Source organism: Pteronotus mesoamericanus, unplaced genomic scaffold, assembly GCF_021234165.1.
Source record: "Pteronotus mesoamericanus isolate MK-2021 breed Mesoamerican mustached bat unplaced genomic scaffold, CSHL_Meso_final contig_74, whole genome shotgun sequence".
NCBI classification, from domain to species: domain Eukaryota; kingdom Metazoa; phylum Chordata; class Mammalia; order Chiroptera; family Mormoopidae; genus Pteronotus; species Pteronotus mesoamericanus.
In genome coordinates this window covers 16880258-16906741 of record NW_026555247.1, presented here as the reverse complement: position 1 = coordinate 16906741, position 26484 = coordinate 16880258, and the positions used below count along the sequence as shown (strand labels likewise).

Sequence of the window (26484 nt, the reverse complement as noted above, 5' to 3'; positions counted from 1 at the left end):
CTTCTTTTTGTGTGATAATGCGCATCACAGCCAGTTGTTTTACAGAATGTCCCTCAATCTAGACTTTTTTCAAATAACTTTTTTCAGAAGTTATTTATTTATTTATTTTTAGACAGAGGGAAAAGGAGAGGGGAAGAGAAACATCAATGTGTGGTTGGCTCTGGCACGCCCCCTACTGGGAATCCAGGTATGTGCCCTGACTGGGAATCAAATGGGTGACCCTTTGCTTGGCAGGCCGGTGCGCAATCCACCGAACCACACAAGCCAGGGCTCAATCTAGATTTTTTTAAAAGGGGGAAATAATATATAATTTTGGTTTGAATTTGCTATTTATTTGTTTCTTCTGGCCTATGTGCCAGACATTTAGCAGCAGCTGGGGACTGTCCGAAGCATTAGATAGGAACTCAGAAATCCCAGGTTCTCATCCTAACCCTGCTGTCAGACAGCCGTGACCTTGGGATTTAATTTCTTTATGCATCAGAGAAATTAAGCCATTTATCTAACTACGTGACTTTGAGAATTACTACAATGTACCTGATACATAGGTTAGAGAGAATAGCTAAAATATCTGGTGGCAGAGTCCTATTCTTAGAGGAAATCAATCCTAATAGTTAAAACTAGTGATGTACAAGCAATTTGCTTTATGTAACCTCACTTTTAAAGGGAAAATAAAATATACAAGCACAAATTAATATTTTATAATGAATCTCTATACTGATATTTAAGTAGTCTGTGATGTCATTTGGTGGCAATTAATAAAATTACAATTATGTTTTAATATCTGTACTAACAGCCACTCTCTACTGTCTAACAGTTTCTACTGACCTAATGTCACTAACTGCATTACTAACTGAAATAAGTAGCTTATTCAACTTCTTTTAATGCCACAGATAAAATCATACCAGAGTCTCACTAATTCAGGAAATCCTGCATTTGTACCTAGCTCAGAATGCTCTTAATAAATGTTCATGGGGACTTCGAGTCAAGATTGAGGATAAGTAAACATGCCTCGCCTCCTTGCACAACCACAAAAATTACAACTAAACTACAAAACAACTATCACCCAGAATCATCAGAAAACTGAGCTGTATGGAAGTCTGACAACCATGGAATTAAATAAGTCATATTCATCCAAAGGGTAGGGGGGACAGAGACGCAGAGACACAGAATGGGAGGTCCCATATCCACATGTGGTAGATAAAAATCAGGAGGGATACCTCGGGAACAAGGTATCCAAGCCTCAAACCAGACCACGCAGCATAGTGTTCAAGTGCCAGGAAGATAAGTCCCCCTAACTTCTATCTGTAAAAACCAGTGGGGGTTGGGGTAGCAGAAGAAACAGCAGGACTCTCAAGAGTCTTCTCTTCGAGGACCCACAACAGACTTAGGACTTATGCAGACTCACTCCCTCTGGGTTGCAGCACCAAGGCAGCAGGTGAAGGGCAACAGTAGTATATGGGCAAAAACTGAAGTGTCTGACATCAAGGTGAGTGATGGGGGACAGCTTCCTCCTGGACAAAACTCCAGAGGCCAGGCAGCAGCACTGACCCCTTTCTGAGCCCTCCCCGACACAGAGCCACAGAGCATCAGAGACTCCAATACCTGGCTCACTCACGTTGCCCTGCCCTGGCAATTAAGGTTCCACCCCAGCCAACTTACCAATGAGCAATTTCTACAATAGACCACTCTACTAAGACAAGAAGTTAAACCAGCTCTACCTAATGCCTTGAGGCAAACACAGGGAGGCTGCCAAAATGAGGAGACAAAGAAATATGGCCCAAATGAAAGAACAGAACAAAACTCCAAAAAAAGAACTAAACAAAATGGAGATAAGCAATATCAGATGCAGAGTTCAAAACACTGGTTATCAGGATGCTCAAGGAACTCACTGAGTACAGCAACAACATAAAAAAGACCCAGGCAGAAATGAACATTACACCAAGTGAAATAAAGTGAAATAAAGAAAAATTTACAGGAAACCAACAGTGGAATGGATGAAGCCAAGAATCAAACTGACAATCTGGAACATAAGGAAGGAAAAAACATTCAATCAAAACAGCAAGAAGAAAAAAGAATTCCCCCCCCCCCATCCCCAAAATAAGGATAGGCTAAGGAGCCTCTGGGACAACTTCAAATATACCAACATTTCAATCATAAGGGTGCCGGAAAGAGAAGAGGAAGAGCAAAAAATTGGAAACTTATTTGAAAAAATAATGAAAGAAAACTTCCCTAATTTATTGAAGGAAATAGACATACAAGTCCAGGAAGCACAGAAAGTCTCAAAGAAAATGAACACAGAGAGGATCACACCAAGACACATCATAATTAAAATGCCAAAGGATAAAGATAAAGAGAGATTCTTAAAAGCAGCAAGAGAAAAGCAGATAGTTATATACAAAGGGGTTCCCATAACACTGTCAGCTGATCTCTCAAAAGAAACTTTACAGGCTAGAAGGGATTGGCAAAAAGTATTCAAAGTGATAAAAAGCAAAGACCTACAACCTAGATTACCTTATCCAGCAAAGATGTCATTTAGAGTTGAAGGGCAGATAAGTGCTTCCCAGACAAGGTAAAGCTAAAGGCATTCATCATCACTAAGCCATTATTATATGAAATGCTAAAAGACCTTATAAAGGAAAAAAAAAACCAAAACAATGAACATTAAAATGGCAATAAATTCACAATGGTCAACAATTGAACCTAAAACACAAACTAAGCAAACAAGCAGAAAAGAAACAGAATCATAGATACGGAGATCATTTGGAGGATTATGAGTTGGGAGAGGAAAGGGAGATAATGGGGGAAAAGGTACTGGGATTAAGAAGCATAACTGGTAGGTACAGAATAGACAAGGGGATGTTAAAAACAGTATAGGAGATGGAGTAGCCAAAGAACTTATGTGTATGACCCATGGACATGACCTAAAGGTGGGGGGAGCAGACTGCCAGAGACAATTGGGGGTACCGGGTGAGGGGGCTAAAAGTGAAAAACTGGGACAACTCTAATAGCATAATCAATAAAATACATGAAAAAATGTTTATGGAATAAAAAATGAAATTAATTCAAAGTCCATAATAAAACTACAGTAGGTATATTTAAGACATTTGGGGAAATTCCACAGAATTTTGGTAGCAACTTCTGAAAGCAGTATGTTAATCAAACACTCTGGAGTCACAGAATCTTAGAAATAAAAAGAGACCTGGGGATGATCTAGCCCAGCAAATTTCAAATTGTTTGGTGTCAGGACTCCATTATGCTCTTAAAAATTTTTGAGGACCCCATAAAGCTTTTGTTTATAAGGTTGACTATATATACCAACCTTAAACACATTAGAAATTTAAACTGAGAAACTTGAAAACTACTTATCAGTTCATTTAAAAATAACAAACATCATTACATGTTAACAAAAATAACATTTTACAGTGAGGGAAAACCCTTTATTTTCCTAAAAATTAATGAGAGGCACTGTTTCACATTACTGAAAATCTCTTTAATACCTAACTTTATTAAACTACAGCTGGATTTTCCTGTTTCTGTATTTAATCTGTTGCAATATCACACATCATGAATCTGCTGGAAAGTGCCACTGTATAACTGTAATAGAATGAGAATGAAAACTGTGAATAATCTCTTGGTATTATTCTGAAAATAATTTTGACCTCCCAGGTATCACAAACCTCTAAGGGTCCCCTGATCCACTCCAAGCCTTCACTTTTCAGATGTTAGGAAGGTGCAAACTGGGGTAAACAAAACATGTGACGTCCTGCCTAAAAAACAATAGCTTCTCTGTGGCAGAAACAGTCCCACAAGCCAAATCTTCAGAGTCCCAGCCTGGGCCCAAGACGGGTCCTGCTTACAGGCTTTGAGCAGAAGCTCTGAGCAATGGTGGCAATCTTGCCAGAGTCAGGGCTCTATTCTCATTCTAAGCTCTGCGGAGGTATCCGTGCTTCAATTGCTATAAAGTAAAAGTGCAGGCCAGAGATTTCACTGGGCATACCATTTTTCTTCTATTTTCCAATTGCTTAGTATCAGATAAGCTTGGTAAGGTAATAGAAGTGATGAAAGAAAAATGACTAGTCATACTTTATCAGAAAACAATTGAGATCAGCTTTTACAATCAGATTAATACTTACAGCCATCCTGTTTACAAATCCACTGTACGCAATTGACTCGAGCAGTGTGACCATTCAAGTTGGTAATAACAACCCTTTTCTTTAACAAAGAAAACACCAGTTAGTAAATTAGAATCTACCTTACAGAGGAAATAAAAAATCAGATTTCAGTGGTTTTCATGCTAAAATGTTCAGGATTATTTCAAACAGAATCACCTTCCTTAATTTATAAACTTGTAATCATGCTTAAACTATCTGTTCACTCTATTTCATTCTTTTCACCACTCCGTATTTCCAGTGCTGTGTGCTCTCATCACACTGAGCTCTCAGGTCTTCATCTGCCTAACTCCTGCTCACCACCCCCACCCTCTTCCCACTCCTGCTCTCATCCAGGGAGCCTGTCTTGACATCCCGGACTAAATAAGGAACCCCTTCTTTCTTGAGCTCCCACAGGTCTCGGTCTCAGGGTCTTAATTCTATCATGCTTGCACCAATTTGAGAGTTTTGTTGACCAAAAAAAAGACAAAAAACTTTCTATAGTGGAATTCATATTTAATGCATACAAATTCATGGCTCACTTTGCGTGTCATGGCTAATCAGGTGTTGGGTTCTTGAACTGTAATAACACAAGGTCACCACCAAGCCACAACGACTAAGGTCTTCAGACATCAGATTTCTTCGCACTGCTGCTTTTACCAACAACACTCCACACTTGGGCTCTCGTTACTTTGCCCACTGCTGAAGACGTTAACTCTGTGATTATAGTGCCTTCTTCTTTACAGACTCTTTCTCTATCTATTGCCAACTGTACAGGCTTAATATCCACTTATATGCCAACTAGGATTCTCATGGCTGAGAAAAAGGTACACAGAGGTAAGTGTGCATAAACTAATATATTTCAGACACAAGTTATTTGAGGCTGGGAAACAATTTATAGGTTTCTCTCTCACTAGACTGGGAATTCCTTAATGGGCAGGAGTACTTATTACCCATTATCTTTGTGTCATTACCACCAGTCCAGGGCTGGCCCATGGAGGGTCCTCAAAAATTCGCTGACTGAACATCACCCCCAAAACTTTATTTTAGCATCTCCATGCTCTTAGTCCCACATTTAATTAAATGTCCAACCAGCAAATAACGTAACAAAACAAAGTACTAAAATTTTTAGGCTCAATACATTTCTTTTTTGATAGGTTAAACTCTCCTAACCTGGCCACCAGAATATCACTAAAAATAAAAATGTGATGTAAGGCATGGTACAAATCCACTAAATAGCTGCAGAAAGACAGGTTTCCACAGCTGAGTCAGTGCTTGTTTGATGGCCGCTGTAAAATTTACTCTTGGTGTCATGTGTTTTTTCTTGCCAGTTAAGAGTGCAGAGCTGTAAAAGACAAAAACTGGAAGGAGGCAAGCAAGCTCAAGATACAGTAAGCTAATACAACTATTTCCTATATAAATCTGAATCCGCAAAGGGTGTGAGGATAATGGAATTTTTAATCAAATTAATAAAGCAGTACAAGAAATACATAAAGCTAGCTCCCGCACTGCATTTCAATTTCCTGCACTTTACCTTTTTATACTGAGGTTCTTCTTGAGAAACATTAACTGTATTGTCCAAAATTAACCAGTGGGAATGGGGGCAAAACGAACTCTGAGAAGCATGCAAAAACTGGCCATGAAGTTTGACAGGGAAAGAGCCAAATAATAAAATCAATTGGGTGAAGCTCAGGGAATGGGTTAAGTCCTGCCTCATAACTAGTGCTTAGGATCCCTATCCCCTATGACCTTTACCCCAATGGCACTTTCTTTAAAACATCCAATTCCAAGGCTAAAATATAAGCGATGTATTTTTTTAATCAACACAAAGTTTATAAAATACTGGGTGAAATACAGAAATAAGATAGCACCTGTGATAATGTATTAGATCCATACCTAAACCTCAAATCTTTCAAAACCCAAACTGTATTTTTAACAGTACTACATACAGTTAATTGTCACAGAAAGCTTCAGAGAAGGTTATCATCATTCGGGCATCTACATGAGGTTAACAGGTCACTGGTGGGATTTGGCGACCCCAGGGTGACGGAGCACGCGAGAGCTCGAGGAGCGAGTCTGGCGTGCCAACGGGAAGAGTCCTGGCCTAGATACCTCCCCCAAGCGGACCAGACCGCACACCCAGCGTCCTCGCTCCGGCGCAGCGCCTTCACTCCCGCAGGAGAGCACCCAGTTGATTCAGCCCCACGGGGTCTGGCGTCGGGCCACCTCTCTTACCCAAGAGTCATAGAGCACTACGGAACAGGACGTGCCGAAGGCTAGAAGTCCTCCGGGCCCGGAGCTCCAGCTCAGGGCTCCCCGCACCCGGTTTGGGCAGCAAAACACGTGAGATGTCTCCAGCACGGATGCCACCATGTTGCTGGCTGGTCAGCGGCCGAGACCCGGGCGCACACTTCCGCCCTGTGAGCGGAACTACTCGCGAGGCCGCCTCCCCAGCTGGCCGATTCCTCACCGCGTTTCGGAAGCAGCCGGAGTGGCGGGGCGCTAAGTGCCCCGCCCCCCGGCCCGGCTTCTCGGCCCCGGGTCTAGTGATCCTCTGGTTTGGGCCGCCACTGCCAGCTCCTGTCTTCTGTACCGCGACCCAGCGGACAAACACGGCCGCCGTCCCAAGGACCAAGACCCGACCCGAGTAGCCCAGGACCTTATAGAAACACCCGTGGCTAAAGTGCGGGGGCAGCCTGAGAAACGTCCCGCTGCCCCTCACGCCCGGGTCCGACACGCCAGGGCTCCTACACGCCCGTGCCCGAGCGGACGGGGTTGGCCCAGGCGAGAGCCTTTGCAAGAGAGTCTCGGGTCTCCGTTGCGTAGGGGCGCGGAGGACTCGAGGAAAAGGTACCCAGTTAGTCTCGGCGCTCTTAGTCCGCTCGGGCCGTGCCTTCGACCCCTCCCGCCCCTTGGAGCCCCGCGGCGCCGGCGAATAGGCGTCCACACAGATCCACTGGCGGCGGACGGGGGTCTGAACCGCACTGCGCATGTCCTGCAGTCTGGGCCGGCGGAGGCGGTGGTTCCCGGCCGCGCGCTGCGCGCGGCGGTAATTAGTAATTGTCCTGCTCCAGCGAGGCGAGGGCGCGTGAGGCGCGGATTCCTGGTGGCTGTGCGGCGGAACCCGGACCGAGGGGCATCCGGGCCGATGAGATCGCCCCTTCTTTGTGCCTTGTAGAGTTTTTGAGAGAAGAAAAGCACGGGCCGGTTCCGAGCCCTCCCGATCGCCTGCGGGAACTGAACCTGTGCGCGGGCCGGGCCGTGGGACTGCGAGGCCGCGGAGAGGTGAGTCCCGCGGGGCCGGGCGGGGGCTGTAGCGAGGGGAACCCCACGGGCCGTGAAGGCTGCACTTTCCAGTTTGGGGTGCACAGATGGGCTTCAGACTTCAAAGGAGGACTTTCTGAGGAAACGGCATTATTCATCTACTATGTGAAGGTAGAGTCGTGTTTAAAAATAAACAGCCCTTACAAGCAGTGGTGTGCCCTCTTTTCCTTTTTCTTCACTCTCCTTCTTCAGGCCCTTTCGTTAGGCTTTGTTTTCCAACAACAGCCGAGGACTTACGGGGAAAGAGGTCCGCCCGTGGGACCGCGACAGCCTTAAGCATCCTCCCTGGAGGAAGGCACGGAGGATTCCGTCTGTGCTTGTCCCAACCCATCGAGCTCCTTGCCTCTCTCCATCCTGCAATTGATTTCTTAATAGTTCTCGTTTGCCTATTAAAACTCCAGGTGCCAAAGATTGTTCTTTAAGGAACCTAGCCCTATGGTACATACATACTTTCATTTTCACTTCTCCCAGTATGATAAAAACTGCTCCCAGGATGGAGCAGCCCTACTCCACCCGTGCAACACTGCTAACATTGTTTGGAGCATTTCTGTATATACCGGTCATGTAGTTTCTTCAGTCACCCTGTAAATAGTTATTGCCAGCTTTTCCTGGTGCGAGAAAGAACAGTTGAAAGTGGTAGAGCTGGGGTGTCCCATGCCCTCGCTCTCTCGCTCCAGAAACACCACCTCTGTTTCTTTCGCTGGAGGCAGGTGAGTTTTGTGACGACTGGACTTGTGGGTCCTGAGACACCAGTCCATCCACGTACTTGGACTATGCATTCCTCGGCTTAACTGGATTCTGCTGTGCCACGCTCAGTTCTGCATTTCCTAACTCCAAACACCATTGTCTGGATGAGTGATGGTCAGTGATAAAATTTTCACTGATTTATAGCAACATAAGAATGATAGAGGGTTTTTTTTATGACCTTTAATTTACTTAAGGAACTGTTATTAATGTAGTCATTCAAAAGCATGAAATCAACATATATGTACTGACATGGAAAGGTGTCATTTCTGAGTAGGGAAAAAGATCCCATTTGTGTGGTTTGAGTACACATCTACTTGAGTATGAGTAGAAAATATCCTGAAGCATGCACAAACTGGCAAAATTGGGTGACTTTAGAGTAGTATGGTGGGGGGGGGAGAAGCCTTAAATTGATTTGTATGTAGTTTAAGAAGAAATTGAATTTAAATGTGAATTCTGAGATTGCCATATTTATTCCTTTTGATGTTAAAATATTGTTTTATGAAATGATGACGATCATGATGGTGGTAGAGGTATGTTTTGTTTTATTTTAAATCCTTGTTCTCAACACAATAGGAAGTTGTCAATATGGCTGTGGCCACAGGACCTCTCCATTGTCTGAATTGCTCTTGCTTTTATAGTGCTAATTACAGACTCTCTTAACACTCAACAGTTCTCCAATTGTTTCACCTGTTTTAGCAATGCAAGGGTAGAGCGTGGGACTCTTGTTTCTGTGTTTTCACAGTACCTTACACTGCATTGATCACACTAAATGATGCACTGTAAACCTTGATTGTTTGATTAGATATCAGTGTTCAGCATGAGATTTCTTAATTCAAACTATTTTAGAAATGAAGGCAAAATTTCTTTTTCTGTCTTCTGTAGGAAGGAGCAATGGCGAGGAGTTTAACTGTAATCTTCATCTTGACCTTCACTCTGTCAGTCACAAATCCCCTTCATGAAGTAGAACCAGCGACTGCTTTCCCTCAGACCACTGAGAAAATTATTCCAAACTGGGAATCTGGCATTAATGTTGATTTGGCAGTGACCACACAGCGACATCATCTACAGCAGCTTTTCCATCGTTATGGAGAAAATAATTCCTTGTCAGTTGAAGGGTTCAGAAAGTTGTTGCAGAATATAGGCATAGATAAGATTAAAAGAGTTCACATACACCATGACCATGAGCATCACTCTGACCACGATCATCACTCTGACCATGATCATCACTCTGACCATGATCATCATTCTCACCATAATCATGCTGCTTCCGGTAAAAATAACCGGAAAGCTGTTTGCCCAGACCATGACTCTGATAGCTCTGGTAAAGACCCTAGAAACAACCAGGGGAAAGGATCTCGCCGATCAGAACATGCCAATAATAGAAGGAATGTTTTAATCAAGGATGGTGTTGGTGCTAGTGAAGTGACCTCAACTGTGTATAATGCTGTCTCTGAAGGAACTTACTTTCTAGAGACAATAGAAACTCCAAAACCTGGAAAACTTCTCCCCAAAGATGTGAGCAGTTCTACTCCACCCAGTATCATGGAAAAGAGCTGGGTGAACCGGCTGGCTAGGAGGAAAACAAATGAATCTGTGAGTGAGCCCAGGAAAGACTTTATATATTCCATAAACGCAAATGAAAATACTCAGGAGGTAAGATAAAGGCTGTTCTTATTTTAATCAATATGCCTCTATGTCTATTCTGTTACTGCCATTCTATCTCTAGTCATAAGGAGTTTAAGGTAAAAATAAAATGGTGAAGTTATTGAAAAGGGAATTTCTACTTTCTCAGCAAGCCACTTAGCCCAAAGCGTCCCTACTGTGTTGTAATCATTTCTGATAAAAAAAAACTTGGGAGATAATAAGAATAGTACTGCCTGCTAAAAACATTTTCTAATATAGAATTTAAAATAAGTATAGAAAGCAGATATTAAATTATTTTTGGAGAAAGTCTTTAAAGGTGAATATTATTAATAAAAAATAGAAAAGGGGAGGTTGAAAATGCAGGAGTTAGAATCTATATTTTAGGGAAAGGTGTGATTGAAGGGGCTGAAGAATGCAAGAACAGTATTACTTGCTTGGCAGAGGGCTCGTAATGACTTGTGGAGTGATTGAAATTGAAACTGCTACCAAGAGCGACCTACTGGACAAGTGAATGCCTGCACAGTAAAGGTCTGAGTTCATGTGTTTTTTCTAGACTAGACTTCCGGACTAGACTCAGTTTGCCTTGCCTGAAAGATGTCAAGAACAAAGAATTAGTTGATATATGTTAATAAGTAAAACTTAAGTACTTCATTGAAACCATCATATGACTGTACTAATTCTGGGATAATCCTACTAGAGGTCATTTCCACAGTGACACTGCAATAAAGTTTGTACTGAGTAGTATTAACCAAGAATTGGTGGAGTTTAAAATATCTTTATAGAAGATGAGAAACAGGTGCTACCACCAATTCAGGGGGAATAGAGGGGCTTAGATTACTCAGAAGATTCGCTTCAAACTAGTCATCTAATTAAATTGTTGAAACAGCTGCCTGTCAGTACAGGTTTGTTTTATTAGCAACCTTGCCCTGCTCAAGAGTAATGTGCATATTTTAATATTCTCTTGTAGAGCATTATTTGCCAAGTATGTAGTCAGAACAGAGCTAAATTTTCTAAATATGGTCATTGCTGAAAGAGTGATGTGTTTTGAACTTGCTTAGGCCCGGTAGGGTAGCGTTGGTACTAAGACAACATATGTCCCAATCTCTAATGAATCCCTTCTTGAAATTAAAGCTCATTTCCTTAATAGGTTTATACAATGAGTTAACAGGCTTGTGAATGTTCATTTATCCTCAGGTTTATTGCTCTTGAGGCTTTCTCCCTTAGTAAGTAGTGATATGACTGTTTTCTACCAAGAAGAAAGTAGGCGGAAAGGTGGGATAACACAATTGTGACATAGTATCTCCAGGCAGTTTCAGGCAAATTCCAAAGTACTCAAAACTGAAGTTGATTTGAATTAGTGTTAACTTAAAAAAAAAGAAGTAGTTAGCTTCAGTAAGGAAAGGGTGTTGTGTCATCAAACAGTGTTTTTGGAGTGTCTAATGGGAATGCTTTTTGGTGATTTTCACTGCTTTGTTTTCTTTAGTGTTTCAATGCATCCAAGCTGCTTACATCTCATGGCATGGGCGTCCAAGTGCCACTGAATGCATCCGAGTTCAACTATCTCTGCCCAGCCATCATCAATCAGATTGATGCTAGATCATGTCTGAGTCATACCACAAGTGAAAAGAAAGCTGAAATCCCTCCAAAGACCTATTCTTTACAAATAGGTAGAATTATGTTTTTTATGCAAAAATAATTTCCAATAGATACATTCATGTTGTAGTGTTCTTTGTTTTACAAAAATCCATTCATTTTTCAGCATAATTTCAAATGTATCATCTTAATTGTTCTCTGCCTTGAATGTGAAGAAGATAAGTGTGTTAGCCTTACCCTTAAAAAAGAAAACTTAGATTGTAACTTGTCTGTGTTAGCCTTATCTTTAAAAATAAAATAAAACATAGGTTGTAACTTGTCTGAGGTCATTCCACAGGAAGTGTCAGGGTTATCTGAAATTTGGGCTTTTTCTATATAGTCATACTGTTTGGGAAGAAGGATTAGAGTTAATCTACATTGCTTAGGAGCCTAATTCTGGTCTGTTATTGCTAATAAATGAAACTAGGATAAGCTCAGCTATAGAGTAGGGTTTCAGTGCTCAAAAACTAGAATGAAGAACTCGCCCTGGCCTATGTGGCTCCATTGGTTGGAACATAACCAAAAGGTTGCAAGTTCAATCCCCAGTTTGGGCACATAGGAGAGGCATGTTTCTCCCTCTGTCTCTTCCTCTCTCCTGTCTTTCTAAAAAGAGCCATGAAAAAATGTCCTTGGGTGAGGATTTTTTTTTTTTTTTTTTTTTTTTTTTTTTAACTGATGAAGAAATAATCACTGCCCTGGCTGGTGTGGGTCAGTGGATTGAGCGCCTAGCTGTGAAATGAAAGGTCCTGTGAACTGAAAGGTCGCCAGTTTGATTCCTGGTCAGGGCACATGTCTAGGTTGCAGGTCAGGTCTCCAGTTGGGGGCTTGTGAGAGGTAACCAGTGGAGATGTTTCTCTCTCTCTTTATCGTATTCTTCCCTTCCCCTCTCTCTAAAAATAAATAAATAAAATCTTTTAAAATAAATAATCAGTTGTTTAAAAAAATTACTTTTTTACTGAGGAAATTATTAAATTCCTAGTTTTCTTTTTTCTTTTCCTCTTTTTTTTTTTTGTACAAAACTTCCTCTTTTCCTTCGTAATTTGGGTGTTATAGGAGTCTGAAAGTTCAGTTCCCAAATAAGCTAGAGTTCATCCTTGTTTATCATTTCCCCGCTTCTTTCAGTACAGCTGAAGAATTTTCCACTAGGTTTATGCTCTTAACTGGAGGGTTCAGTCAAAGTGTTCATTTGAGCCCATTTGTGGCTTACTGCTCTGTTATCACAGTCTTATTCCTTTGAGTTTTTATTTAAGATTTCCCTACTTTTACGAGTTATTTTATGCTACTCCAAAGTCTCTCTTTTATATCAATTCTGTGTTTTTTCCTTTGCTCTCTTTTGTTTGACAGCCTGGCTTGGTGGCTTTATAGCCATTTCCATCATCAGTTTCCTGTCTTTGCTGGGCGTTATCTTAGTGCCCCTCATGAATCGGGTGTTTTTCAAGTTTCTCCTGAGCTTTCTTGTGGCATTGGCTGTTGGGACATTGAGTGGTGATGCTTTTTTACACCTCCTTCCACATGTAAGTATGGTAATTTGTCCTATTAGTGTAGTGTATTACTCAGCATTGAAAATACACGTTTATTTTTGTTTATACTGGAATTTTTTGTATTGCTATGTATAAAAGTTAGAAATTTGGTTTAAAGGAGTTGATTTTAAAATATATTTGGTAACAAAAGCTATGTTTTTGTGCTTGATATACTTTTTTTGCTTTTTTTTTAAAGAGAATTAACTAAATTAACTTTTTAGAGCCCAGCTAATAAAAGGAGACAGATTCTACTCATATATTAATACTGACAGACCCCAATAGTATGAATTATATGCTCACATGTTAGTGTAGTTGTTACAGAAATAAAAAAACATGGCTCTTTGTACCCAAGAAACTTAAGGGTTTTTCTTCAGAGTTGAATTTATGTGTGTATTTAGAGATTTACACTTTGTAACACAAGCGAATTCTTAAATACAGCAAGTTTGATAAAGTGAGTTTACTTTTCCATTAAATATTTGGGATAGGTGCACAGGCAGAAAATAATCTGGATCTCATTTTCTAAATTTCCCTTAGAAGTTTACAGGTAAGTGGGGGCGGGAGGGGGGAAGGGAATTATTCCTGAAGTCCTACGTATCTCACTATGCTTTATCCAGTAGTGAGAGAGAACTATTTTGCTATTTGCTGTGACAAACTCCCTAACCATCAGATGGCAGATGTTCAGAAATACCTGCTACACAAAGTGACATGCGCATGGGGTATACCCTTGACACCACCACCCCCAAACTCACCTCTTTGTATGTGCCACACCCTATTTCCTAACATGCAATAGCAGTAGTTCCTACTGTACTCAACTGCAGGCCACTGAGGTAGTGCCCTGGGGAGGTACTTGCCAGGGTTCATTACACAGATTAGGCTTATTGTACACTTGCTGATGACAGTGCTGTGAGCTTTTCAGCTAGGAGTGTGAGCAGTAAACACTATAGGCCTGTTAAATTGGGCTGTCTTCTATTACTTGTGACCATGATAACTTGTCAAACATTGAAAATACCCACTACCTATGTAATCTAAGGATCACCGGGGAATTTCTCTATCTTTACACTAAACAGATCCAAGCTGTTAAGGTCCATAGTACATTATATGCATTAAGCTCTAGGTAGCTGGCTGTATATTGGTTATTTTATTTTTAACATCCTAAACTTCTCCTCATTCCAAAGTATCCCATTAATTGCCTAATTCTGAATGATTTCAGATTTGACCTTGGCCAGTTTTTCTGGCATGTATGAAACTAATGAATTTATAAAATACATGTTGTTTTGCCTTTAGTCTCATGCAAGTCACCACCATAGTCACAGCCATGAAGAAACAGCAATGGAAATGAAGAGAGGGCCACTGTTTAGTCATCTATCTTCTCAAAACATAGAAGAAAGTACCTATTTTGATTCCACATGGAAGGGTCTAACAGCCCTGGGAGGCTTGTATTTCATGTTTCTTGTTGAACATGTACTCACCTTGATCAAGCAATTTAAAGATAAGAAGAAAAAGGTAAGAAAAAATATACTGAGTACTTTCTATGCATCAGACATTTATTTAGAGTAGTATACTAACTAGACTGTTAGCAGAGCTTGTCCAGAATGTATGATCTTTGAGAGGGGATTGAGTATTCTTGAGATACTTTATGCTCTCAGAGGCATTAATAGAGACCATTTCTGTATCTTTATAACCCTGGAGTTCTCTCCATATTCCCTTCAAACTCATGACAGGGTGAGAAAGGCAAGGATAAACACATACAAATGATCAAACAAGGCACAGATGATCCTTGAACATCAGAATCATCATGATTATGGCCTTGATGGTGGCGATGGTTTCATGGCTGTATACTTATCCTCAAACTCACTGAGTTGTATAAAATATGTATAGCTTTTTAAATGTTAATCATACCCCAGTAAAGTGCTTTTAAGAAAAAAATGTATCATGGATATGCCATCAATATTCATTGGTAGTTACAATTATGTGATTAACTTCAAATTAATTTTTTACCCAGTGCCTGGATATTCTGTTTTATTTGAAAGGATGTGTGACCTTGGCAAGTTGCCTCTAGAAAATAGTTTGAAGCCAAGTAGTAGGCTTTTTATCTCTGGTAGAAGTAACTTTGAGCTGCCTGTGGTTATCTTCCTGTTCTTATATGATGTGACCAGACAAGTCAGTCAGAATGAACCCGGAAAAGTCACTGTTTGTGCTGCCTGTTACTACCAGAACCAATAAGTAGAGATAAAGATTGAATCTTTATGGGTGCTTTATTCAGATGGCTGGCAATCTGAGAAGCCAGTAGGTCATGTACCCTCAGAAACCATCTTAACATCTCATTTCAAACTGACTTTTTTTTAAGAAGAAAGGGGTTGGGAAGAAGGTTAATTGGATAAAAGTTTGCAGTAATTTTCCAAGTACTTCTTTATCTGCATCACTGGTCTTCCCTCCCTGGAACACTGTGGCTCAGATACCATTTCTATTCGGTGCAGAGCCCTTGGGGCATAAAGGCTGAATTGCTTGTGACCTCCTGGAGTTGCATAGTACCTCCTGAAGTCATGCATTCCAGTTCCTGGAATAACAGCTTTCCATAGGCATTAATCACTTAGATTAAGCCTATCAACTAAGGCTAAAACCTTTTAACTTTTTAAAGAAATATTTTATGTATTTACTTTTAGAGAGAGGGGAAGGGAGGGAGAAGCGGGGGAGAAATAGCAATCCATAGCCTCTCAACTGGGGCCCTGGCCCACAACCCAGGCATGTGCTCTGACCAGGAATTGAACCAGCGACAGGCCAGTGCTCAATCCACTGAGCCACACCAGCCAGGGTTAAAACTCTTAATTCTTGAGTTCCCCTATCGAAAAGACTATCCTAGTGGGGATTCTTAAATTTCCAGATAGAGACATCCTACAGGAGTTTGCAGACCTTGTCCTCTTACTTTTTAGAATACATTGAGGATTTTTTTTCAAGGGCATCCAGATCTTAGTTTTACTTAACAGTTTTTAATCTAATCTGGTTCCTCAAAATGAAAAGTAATAATTTATTACATGATAAGTATTGAGAGCTCTTTCACCCGTAATAGGACATTTTACCTAGGATTTTTGCTTACAACATCCATCCTGCACCCCTGTATATCATAGTTTTAGATTACTTGCCATCTCTGTAAATCTGAAATCTCTATATTCAAATTAGGGTTATATTTCATACTTGGTATAGATAGACCCTTGCAATAGTTCAATGTCAAATTTTCTTTCTACCAGTAAAGGTTATTGCTCATGCTGGAGACCTGAGAATCATTTGTGACATCTCTGTCCTCATATTTAACCTAGTTTTATTAAATATATCTAGAGTTTTTCCATTTCCCTCCATCTTCCTTGCTATTCTAGCCTATACCATCCTTATCTTCCACCTAGGTGACAGTGGTTGCCTCCTAACTGACCTGTCTACAGTATTTTGTCCTCTCCTTATCCAGGCAGAGGGATTTGTTTAAATGAAATCTGATGAGGTTAGGCTCCACTACTTCAAATTCTTCCTTTAGTGATTTCTCACTGCTTTAGGACAAAGCCACAGCTCTTAACAGGTTTGTATTGTGTGGTCTCCTCTAGCTGTCCAGACTTATCTCTCGTCACTCTGTCCTTGATCTACTAGGCCCCAACCACATTGTTCTTTCTTTACAAGATGGGACTGGCTCCATTCTGGCCCTCCCACATGCTGTTCTTCCTGCCTGGAATGCTGGCTCTCCTACCTTTCCCCAGCAAACCCCTGTTCATCTTTAAGTCTTGGTATAAATATCACTTTCTTAAGGAAGCCTGTCCTGGGATTATTTTTTGTTTTGTTGTTCTACACTTTTATAGCACTATATTTTTTCTTAGTAAATGTCTTGAAAATTGCAGTCAAAGAATTATATATAATTTTCATCTGTATAAAGACTCCCTCCCTGTTGGTGATAAGCTCCATGAGATCATAAACCCTTTGTATCTTGTTTTACATTGTATTGACAGCAAGTAACAGAAAGAACATTCCTTAATACTTAAGGGATAAAAGACTTCATTAAAATCTGAAAGTTCTAGAGAGAGTCATTGCAACAAGAAATAAAGCATTAAGTGATTTAAAATACCCTGAATTTGTTTATATTCACAAATATTTAAATACTTTCTGTATTTGAGAAAATTCTTAATCTGTTGATGTAAGAACATCCAAAGCTGTAGAAAATTTTTATGAGTTTATTAGAATTTATCTCAGCCAAACAGGACATGCCTGGAAGCAAAATCTCACCAGCCTGAGAACAGTGCTCCCCAGAAGGACAACTTGCCATTTCTTTTATGCATTTGGAATTAAGGAGGGAATGTAAGATTACATGAGGTGAGAAAGCAAGGCAGGGAAATCTCTGTGACTGGATTACAGGATAGTTAACAGGATGTGCTCATTTAAAAAATTTTTCAGTGATTGATTTTTGAAGAAATGTTGATTTGATATTCTACTTATTTATGCATTCATTGGTTTCTTCTTGTATGTGCCCTGACTGGAGATCAAACCCCCAACCTTGGGGTATGTGGATGATGCTCTAACCAGCTAAGCTAGGACAATTTTGTGGGCCGATTTTGTGCTCTCTTGAGTGTGGTTATGGTTCCATTCCAAGGGGTCTGAAAAAGCTGCATTTCAAAGGTGTGTTAATGTAGATGCACCAAAACAATGGACAGGCTTGCTTAGGGCAGTAATGACCTTTTACTGTGGAAGTTACAGGCCTGAGGTGTGACTACCCACCACAACTTGCCCTGTTAGAAATTTATGATCAGATGTCCCTGTGAGGTTATTTTCAGTCACTGCAGTTGTCAGATTTATTATAGAGCTCTTTTTTTGTCCACAAACCTAAGAATGTACACATATTTTATATACTGTTAGAACTAGAAGAAATCTTAAGTTATAGTGAAGGTACTACAAATAAGAAATATAACTTGTGTGACATTTTAAAATATTTTTAATGTTATCTTCTATATAAGTAGATAATAGGCACCATTGTTCAAACAGTGACCTTTATGCTTGGGCTCAGAGATAGGAACAATATTTCAAGTATGTTGCTTAAAAACCCAATTATAAATTCAAGGCTAACCAATAGAGGTATAAAAAGAGAAAGCTTGTTAATGGTGTTTTATTATAGGAAAAGCATTTAAGTTGTAATAACAAATATATCTCAGTGTCACAGTGTAGTTTTGACAGGGGAACTCTGGAGTTAAAGGTTTCAGCCTTAGTTGATAGGCTTGAGTGGTTAATGCATGCAGAAAGCTGTTATTCCAGGAACTGGAATGCATGACCATTATGTGAAGGAGCAATTCAACTTTTGTGCCCCAGGGGGTCTGCAAGCAATGGAGATGGTGTCTGAGTTGTTGATCAACAGATAAAGAAGTACTAGTAACTTCTTATCTGATTAACCTTTTTTCTAAACCCCTTACCAACCCTTTCTTCTCCTTATAAAAATGTCGATTTGAGATGAGATGTTAAGATGGTTTCTGAGGGTACATAACCAGCCATCTGAATAAAGCACCTATTAAGAGTCAATCCTTGTCTCTACTTATTAGTTCTGGTAGTGACAGGCAGTACAAATGCTGACTTTTTCTGTTTTCAATTTTAAGATGTAAAAAGTATGGAAAGTGTGAGTTTTCAGCATACAAAGGATGGATGGAGAAAAGCAAGCAATTGGTCAGTAGAATCTGCCTCAGGTTCTAACCTGAGGCAGAGCTAAATTTTAATGTGTATGTTAGTCATCTGGGATCTAGTTAAAATCCCCATCTGATTCATTAGGTCTGGGTGTGGCCTGAGATTGTGCATTTCTGACAAGCTCCGAGGGGATGCTGTCTGCTTCTGTAAGACCACACTTAGAGTAGATGGGCTAGGGCACGTTCAGAAAGGTGAACGTGATTTTTCTGCATCTTGTATTACTGAGGCATTGATTCTTCACGTTTTGAACAGTTACCATGACTAGGACACTGCTAGGTGCTGTGCAAGTAAGGTACAGGGTGGCTTTTGTCATTGGAGGTCTGTTAGTCTGCACTCTTTTTCTATGTCTTTTGCTTAAGTGTTTATTTAAAGCTGTTCATATAAACAAATGAGCTATTTTAAAGTATTGCTTTCCTTTGCTCTTTTAGAATCAGAAAAAACCTGAAAATGATGATGACATGGAGATTAAGAAGCAGTTGTCCAAGTATGACTCCCAACTTTCAACAAATGAGGAGAAAGTAGATGCAGATGATCGTAAGTCCTTATGAATCTGCGGGCTGGAAGGAGTTCATTGCTCTGCTTAGACTATATGGAAAAGATGAGACCATGTCCCTTTCTTTTTTTAAACTCATACTTTTTCTTTTTAATTGCCAGTGAGTAGGATATTCTTATGTATGTTTATATATATTTTTAATTTTTATTTTGAGGTAATTCCAGACTTACAGAAAAATTTCAAAAATAATACAAAGAATTCCTATATCCTTTCCTGTATTCCCCAGCTATTTTATCTATACTTATTATTCTCTTTCTCTTTCTCTGTGTATACATTTTTCTCTAAACCATTTGAGAGTAAGTTACAGACATGATGTATTTTTTTTTTCCTTGTATTGGTTCTAGAAAGAAGGGAAGGGAGGGAGAGGGAGAGGGAGAGAAACATCAATGTGAGAGAGAAACATCAATGTGAGAGAGAAACATCGATTGGTCACCTCTTGCACACACCCCAACTAGGGACCGAACCCGCAACCCAGGCATGTGCCCTGACCAGGAATTGAACTGGCTACCTTTCGGTTTGCAGGACAACACCCAGCCACTGAGCCACACTGGCCAGGGCAGACAGGATGTTTCTTTACTCCTAAATACTTCAGCATATGTTTCCTAAGAAAAAAAAAATTCTCTTATGTAACGTAGTTTGGTTATTGAAATCAGGAAATTAATATTGATATAGTTATCTAGTCCATAGACCTTACTTGTATTTTTCTAATTTTCTTAATTCCCTCATAATCCCTCTTCACCCAAAGGGGGGTAAAAAGATCTAGCATACAATCTAGGTCAGATGTTGAGTCTAATTTTTTTTATAAATATTAATCAGTGTTAGCAATACCACAAAGTGGTATCATATTTTTTTCAGTCATATAATATGCTACTTGACATGATGCTCTTTGTCACATACCGGTGGTACTAATTTTGATTACTTGGCTAAGGTTATATCAACCATGTTTTTTCACTGAAAAGTTACTATTTTTCCTGTTACTCGACTGTTAGCTTGGCATTCCTTCTTGAGTTAAGATTAAAATTTTATTTATTTTTTTAAGATTAAAATTTTAAACTGAACTCTTCATCGTGACTTTCAAGGTTTTAACCTGCCCTCTACTCCCTCTCATTGTTCTCTGTCCAGCCTGCTGGCGTTTTTAACCTTCAAGCATACCAAGTTTGTCTCAGAGCTTTGCATTCACTGTAACTTCTTGGAAGCCTCTTCTCCCAGATCTTCACATAAATTCCTTCTCCTATTGTTTAGGTCTCAACTCAGACATCTCCTCAGAGGCCTTTCCTCGGTCACCCAAATACAAAGGTTTTCTAGTCACTCTGTCATATTACCCTTTTCTATTTTCTTCCCTTGCTTTCTAATGTCTTAAATTACCTTATTTATACCTGTAGTTCCTTGCTAACTGGCCTTCTTCCCACAGAACGTAAGTTTCTTGAAGACAGAGATATTGTCATGCTCATTTCTAGCACCAGTGCCTGACCCAGAGTAGGTGCTCAATAGATAATTGCTGACTGATGAGAGAGAAAAACTATTGTTGCTACTGCCTATTTGTATTTGTCCACCCTTTGTTTTCCAACATGCTGTTTTTCTCTAAGAGCAAGTAAAATGCTCTTGCTCTTCTTCTTGTATCTATTCTCTCTAACCTTTTTTGATGGACTCCAGTGAAATATGTAACAATGAGAAGAAAGAGCTGCTTTACAGTTGGACCACAGTGTCAGCAATACTTTCAGGAAGAGCAATACTAGAAAAGAGGACAAAGGAAAACAAAACCTTATTGTTGCATTTACTTCTTTTTGTACAAATAGATAGTAAGTGGTTCTTGGTGATGATGGTATTTCAGATTCTTCTGCTTTTCCTTGAATTTTGCCAGCAAGAAAGGAAGTCGGACATTAGAATTATGTATGGTTTTTTTTCCAATTTAATTATTTTTCTTAAATAGTTTTCTAAAATAAGTATCTGTTTCTTTTATAATCAGGGAAAAAGTCATGTAAGTGACTTTAAAAATGTAAGGAGGCAGAAGAAATTAAGGGAGGATCAAGGGGGTAATTAATGGAGATTAAAGTTAAAATCCATTCTTAATATGTGAGGCCGTTTAATTTCTAAAATTCATTAAAACCTATTTTTTTTCATAAGTAATGCTCTAATGTTTAGTTCTTCAGGCATATGTGAGAGAGTTGCTCCACTTTAAGATCTTTTTTGATTTTAATTGTCAGTGGGAATGTTTGAAATGTGTCTAAGCTTATTAACAGCCTTCTGACTGTCCCAATGTCCTTTTTGTTTGTACCCAGGACCTGAAGGCTATTTACGAGCAGACCCACAAGAGCCCTCCCACTTTGATTCTCAGCAGCCAGCAATCTTGGAAGAAGAAGAGGTCATGATAGCTCATGCCCATCCACAAGAAGTCTATAATGAATATGTACCCAGAGGATGCAAGAATAAATGTCACTCCCATTTCCATGATACTCTGGGCCAGTCCGATGATCTCATTCACCACCATCATGACTACCATCATATTCTCCATCACCACCACCACCAAAACCACCACCCCCACAGTCACAGTCAGCGCTACTCCCGAGAGGAGCTGAAAGATGCCGGCATCGCCACGTTGGCATGGATGGTGATAATGGGCGATGGCCTACACAATTTCAGCGATGGCCTAGCAATTGGTATACATCTACATGTTTGCCCTTTATTGGTTGATTATCAAATGTTCTTTCTTCTTTGGCTGCTTTGACAATGAAATACTCAGTAAAGTGAAAAGAACTGTGCCTAGTCCATTACCTAAATTGCACCTACCAAAAGTTGTTTTAATTTGCAAGGCCTTAGGACAGGCTTCAATGTGTTTGGAGCATGTGTGAGTTATCCCCCATGCATTTAAGTTGTCTTATCTGCAATATAAACAGTATTTATGAAGGTAAAAGAATCTCCTCTATAATTTTTTTCTTTCATGCTATAAAGGAATCTTTGCATATATGATAAATTCAGTTGCTAATCTCTATCCAAAGAAGAGCTAGAGTTTTTGCTATTAAATTGTTATGCTGCAATTAGGAGATAATAGAATACTTCTGAGTTTTAGTAACTTAGTGCTGAAAGGGACCGTGGAAATAATTATAGTTTAGGCAGCTGAGGCCTGGCAAGGTAACCAGTTGCCCAAGGAGACAGTGCTGTTTTGTAGTTCAGATAAGATGAGCCCAGGCCTGGCTCTCCACTGAGAGCCTGGTGCTTTTCCTCCTGTATGTGCTGTGCACAGCAGAAGCAACAAAGGAGAATATTCAAGTGCTAAGTCATGGTTTATAAGTGATCAGTTGTATAATATGTTAGCTTTTAAAAGGAAAGGATATATTTGTCTTAGACTCTTTTTATGAGACAGTGAAAGAGTGAATGTACACATGTCTGATATCATGGTGAACACCTGAGGCCAGTGAAACAATTTGTACTCTCGACTGAGTTTTTTGTTTGGTTTTTTTTCCTTAAACCTTTTAAGTCATTTTATTTTATATTTTTAATTGTATTTTACAGGGTAGCAATTACTTCTCAGGTTTGTATAAGATCATCTAATCACTGTTAAGGCATAGTAGAACCTTCCCTTCTTAATCATACCAGCTTTTGCTCCATTGGGAAATTTAAACTTAATTGAATGTAATCTGTGATTACTTACAAAGAAGATACAGAATGCACTTGGGAATATTCTGTTTATTCACAACCAGAATATAGTTTATTTCTTTTACCTCATTTTGTATGATGGTAAGATTTTTTAAAAACACACCCGCAAAATAATGTAGTCAATCTTTTTCCGATTGATTTTTACACAGGTGCTGCTTTCACTGAGGGTTTATCAAGTGGTTTAAGTACTTCTGTTGCTGTGTTTTGTCACGAGTTGCCTCATGAATTAGGTAAGAGAACCATATAAATGGTATTTTCCAGGTGGCTGAATTGTCTGAGTGCCATTAGCTTTTGCTAATCATAGTTTCAGCAAGCTTCCTCATAACTTTTATGCCTTCTTATAAGTCTGCTAACCTACTTAGCTTTTTTTTCTTAATGAACGTAAGTTTGTTTCCAGCCAGAATTCTGACCCTATAAGTACAATAACAATTACACAATTGCCTATGTGGGGTTGCCAAAGAGGTACCTTTCTTACTGTCTTTCCCTACTAAATATTTTCTTATGCCAGCATTCTGCTAACCTCAGGGGTCATTATCTTCATATACACAATATGAATTAGACCACAGGAATCAAATGAATCATCTTCCATTAACAGAGAATCTCACTGGAGGTAATAAAAACCCTTCCAAGAGTTGTTCTGCATCCCAATCCATGTCCTTGGTTTTTGTTTTTGTTTCTGTTTTTTCTTATAGACATATAATTGCAAACAACCATGACACCATTTTCACTTTTGTTCCTTGGCATGTGCCTGCCATTCAGAAGACTTCCCATCTACCTGCTTAATGCTTAATATCAACATCAGTTTAAGTTCTCCATTCTGGATCCTTCACACTCCACAAAGCCTTAACTATTCCCATCTTAATTTATGTCATGTTCTCCTCTTAAAACTAGAACATTAGACTCTAGCTCTTAATTATAAATTGCCTTTACCATTTGCTGATCATTTCATGTGTGTTCGCCACTATCCTTCTCTTTGTGGCCAATTATGAGCTTGTTGAAGACAGTGTAAGAACATAATAATAGTAGGTTTGTGGTATTTATCACTCATTAGCAAAGTGGGAGCCTTAAGAAAAACTTTGGATAAAAAAAAAATCTTAGTTTATAGAGCTGTTATGGTGATTTACACTGTTGCTTTTCTCTTTCTCTCAAAAAATTGGAGAATTTCTTAAATCTGTGACATCTCTTGGATATGTGTTTTAAAAATGCTTTTTCAATTGCTTTATCCTTTGTTTTGTTTTCTGTTAAAGGTGACTTTGCTGTGTTACTAAAGGCAGGCATGACTGTTAAGCAGGCTGTTCTTTATAATGCTTTGTCAGCCATGCTGGCATATCTTGGAATGGCAACAGGAATTTTCATTGGTCATTATGCTGAAAATGTTTCTATGTGGATATTTGCACTTACTGCTGGCTTATTCATGTATGTTGCACTGGTTGATATGGTAAGTTTTTAAGATGTCAAATTACAATACTGACTAACAATAAATTAGAAAAAAAGTTTAATGAAAGCTTTTTTCGAAAGGTTTTAGATTAAGTGCAATAGTGGTAAGAAGTCATTCTATACTCGGGGAGGTATCATATAAAATATAGTTCCTTTAGAGTATCTTTTTGGATTGTTGATCACATGCACATCTTCATCCAGCCTAAAGTGTATGAGGATACAGAGAAATATCTACCCCTTTTGTATGTCTTTTTGAGAGTAGAATCTCAGCAATCATGCTTTGAATTCTGTATAGATTTGTAGGAAACCTAGCACAAGCCACATATTATTGGCATGCTGTGTGTATTGTGAATACTTTAAAGTTCCTTATTAATGGACAGAGGAGTCACATCTCTTCGTCATCAAAGTACTTTGACTTGCTAAGCAGATCATAAATAGTCATTGTTATTTAAACTGCTAGGAAATGCTATGTGACGTTACTAGCTAAAATCACTATGTATCGTGGTCATGTTTTAAGGAATTGAATCAATATATCCAGCTACATATAATATGAATATACTGTCCTGCAAAGGCTTATAAAAACTAATCTGTAGTTTTGAAACCTTAAAGGTTGTTCTTTTTTCTTTCTTTTCTAAGGTACCTGAGATGCTACACAATGATGCTAGTGACCATGGATGTAGCCGCTGGGGATATTTCCTTTTACAGAATGCTGGGATGCTTTTGGGATTTGGAATTATGTTGCTTATTTCCATATTTGAACACAAAATTGTGTTTCGTATAAATTTCTAATTAGGGTATAAACAGTAGAGTAGCTTAAAAAACTGCTGTCTGTAGTCTGAATAGGTCATAGGAAGATGAGAGTGTATGCTGTGACATGCAGTATTTAAGGTTAGTGTTTTTGTGATTTTTGTATTGAATATTGCCATTTGTTATGCTTGTAAGGTCAGTTATGGTGATAACATAAAGGTACGTTTTAATATTTAAGTTATTCTATTTTTGGAATATAAACTATATGTGCAATTTACCAGTTTTACCAGTTTATTGTATAAACAAGAGATTTGGCGTGACATGTTCTGTATATTTCAAGCAAAATGTCTTTAATATTTTTTCTAGAACTAACTTAATACAGTAATTCCCATGCAGGATTTTAGGCCTCCAAGGAACTGCTGGTGTTTAAGTGTAAAAACATGCACGAAGCCTAAGATACCAATCAATAAAGCTTGTACTGAATTTAAGCTATAAAGTAAGGAAGAAAAGAATATGTAAGAATTAAGAAGGCATAAATTTCTTACCAAAAAAAAAATCACAAAATTGGTTATAAAATAGAAGGAAAATTTAAATTAGAAAGGCAATACTAATAAAGTATGAAGTACATTCATGACCTTTTTTGTCACACTATTAATGTTCCCATAAAACCACAGTGAGCACTTTCACTAATTTAGTTGTACATTTAACTTTGTATAATGGAAACGTCTAAATATATTTAATGAATTCAAACACTATATTGCTTGACCAAGAAATTTGAATTTTAAAATATTTGTGTGGGGATATACCAGATGAGTATTGAGTAAGTTTATGTATTGCCAGAAGACTTAGATATCATCAAGTTGTGTATTGCTTAAAGTTATGATTGGATGGTTATCTGGTTTACCAAATGTTCAGTGTTGTTATAACTTTGAAGTAAGGCCATTAAAACCATACTGAGTATAATTTGACTTCTGGATTCAAGAAGTACTTTGGTATCTATCAGTGCTTCAGTGTTGTCATTATGAGCAATTTTCAAGTTTATACGTAGTACTGTAGACATACTAGGGCTGTCTGTGGCATTCTCTAGATGTTGTTTTTCTACAAAATAAAATCCCATGTCAACTTTATATTAGATGTCTGTTTTTTTTAAACATCTTACCTGTTTTTAAATGTACAGTCCAGTAGTTTTTATTCACACTGTTGTACCGTGGATCTCTAGAATCTTTTCACTTTGCAGAACTGAAACTCTACCCAGTATTTCAACTTATTTCCTCCTCCCATAGACCCTGGTGGCCACCATTCTACTTTCCATTTCTACGAACTTGAGATAATCAGATTTTCTTCAATATAATCCACATTATAGTATACTTATCAGTTC

The 26484-nt window shown here is 39.0% G+C and overlaps 2 protein-coding genes across 5 annotated transcripts in view; one reads left to right on the top strand and one right to left on the bottom strand.

The window, feature by feature from the left end:
• Positions 1 to 6636, bottom strand: part of ELP2 (elongator acetyltransferase complex subunit 2) — a 39511-nt gene extending 32875 nt beyond the window's left edge. For all 4 annotated transcript variants that reach the window (XM_054583539.1, XM_054583541.1, XM_054583540.1 and 1 more), the window contains exons 1-2: positions 6384 to 6636; positions 4134 to 4212 (exon numbers count right to left, since the gene is read on the bottom strand). In XM_054583539.1, the coding sequence (XP_054439514.1) occupies positions 4134 to 4212; positions 6384 to 6521 (217 nt within the window). In that variant the 5' untranslated portion in view covers positions 6522 to 6636. The remainder of the gene's footprint in view (positions 1 to 4133; positions 4213 to 6383) is intronic.
• Positions 6637 to 7133: 497 nt separating this feature from the next.
• Positions 7134 to 26217, top strand: SLC39A6 (solute carrier family 39 member 6). Its single transcript, XM_054583543.1, has 10 exons — positions 7134 to 7433; positions 9102 to 9872; positions 11347 to 11530; positions 12840 to 13009; positions 14300 to 14518; positions 19144 to 19249; positions 21548 to 21925; positions 23072 to 23152; positions 24170 to 24360; positions 24996 to 26217. Exons 2-10 carry the CDS (start codon positions 9111 to 9113, stop codon positions 25146 to 25148), a joined length of 2244 nt encoding a protein of 747 aa, XP_054439518.1. The 5' UTR covers positions 7134 to 7433; positions 9102 to 9110; the 3' UTR covers positions 25149 to 26217.
• Positions 26218 to 26484: the final 267 nt, after the last annotated feature.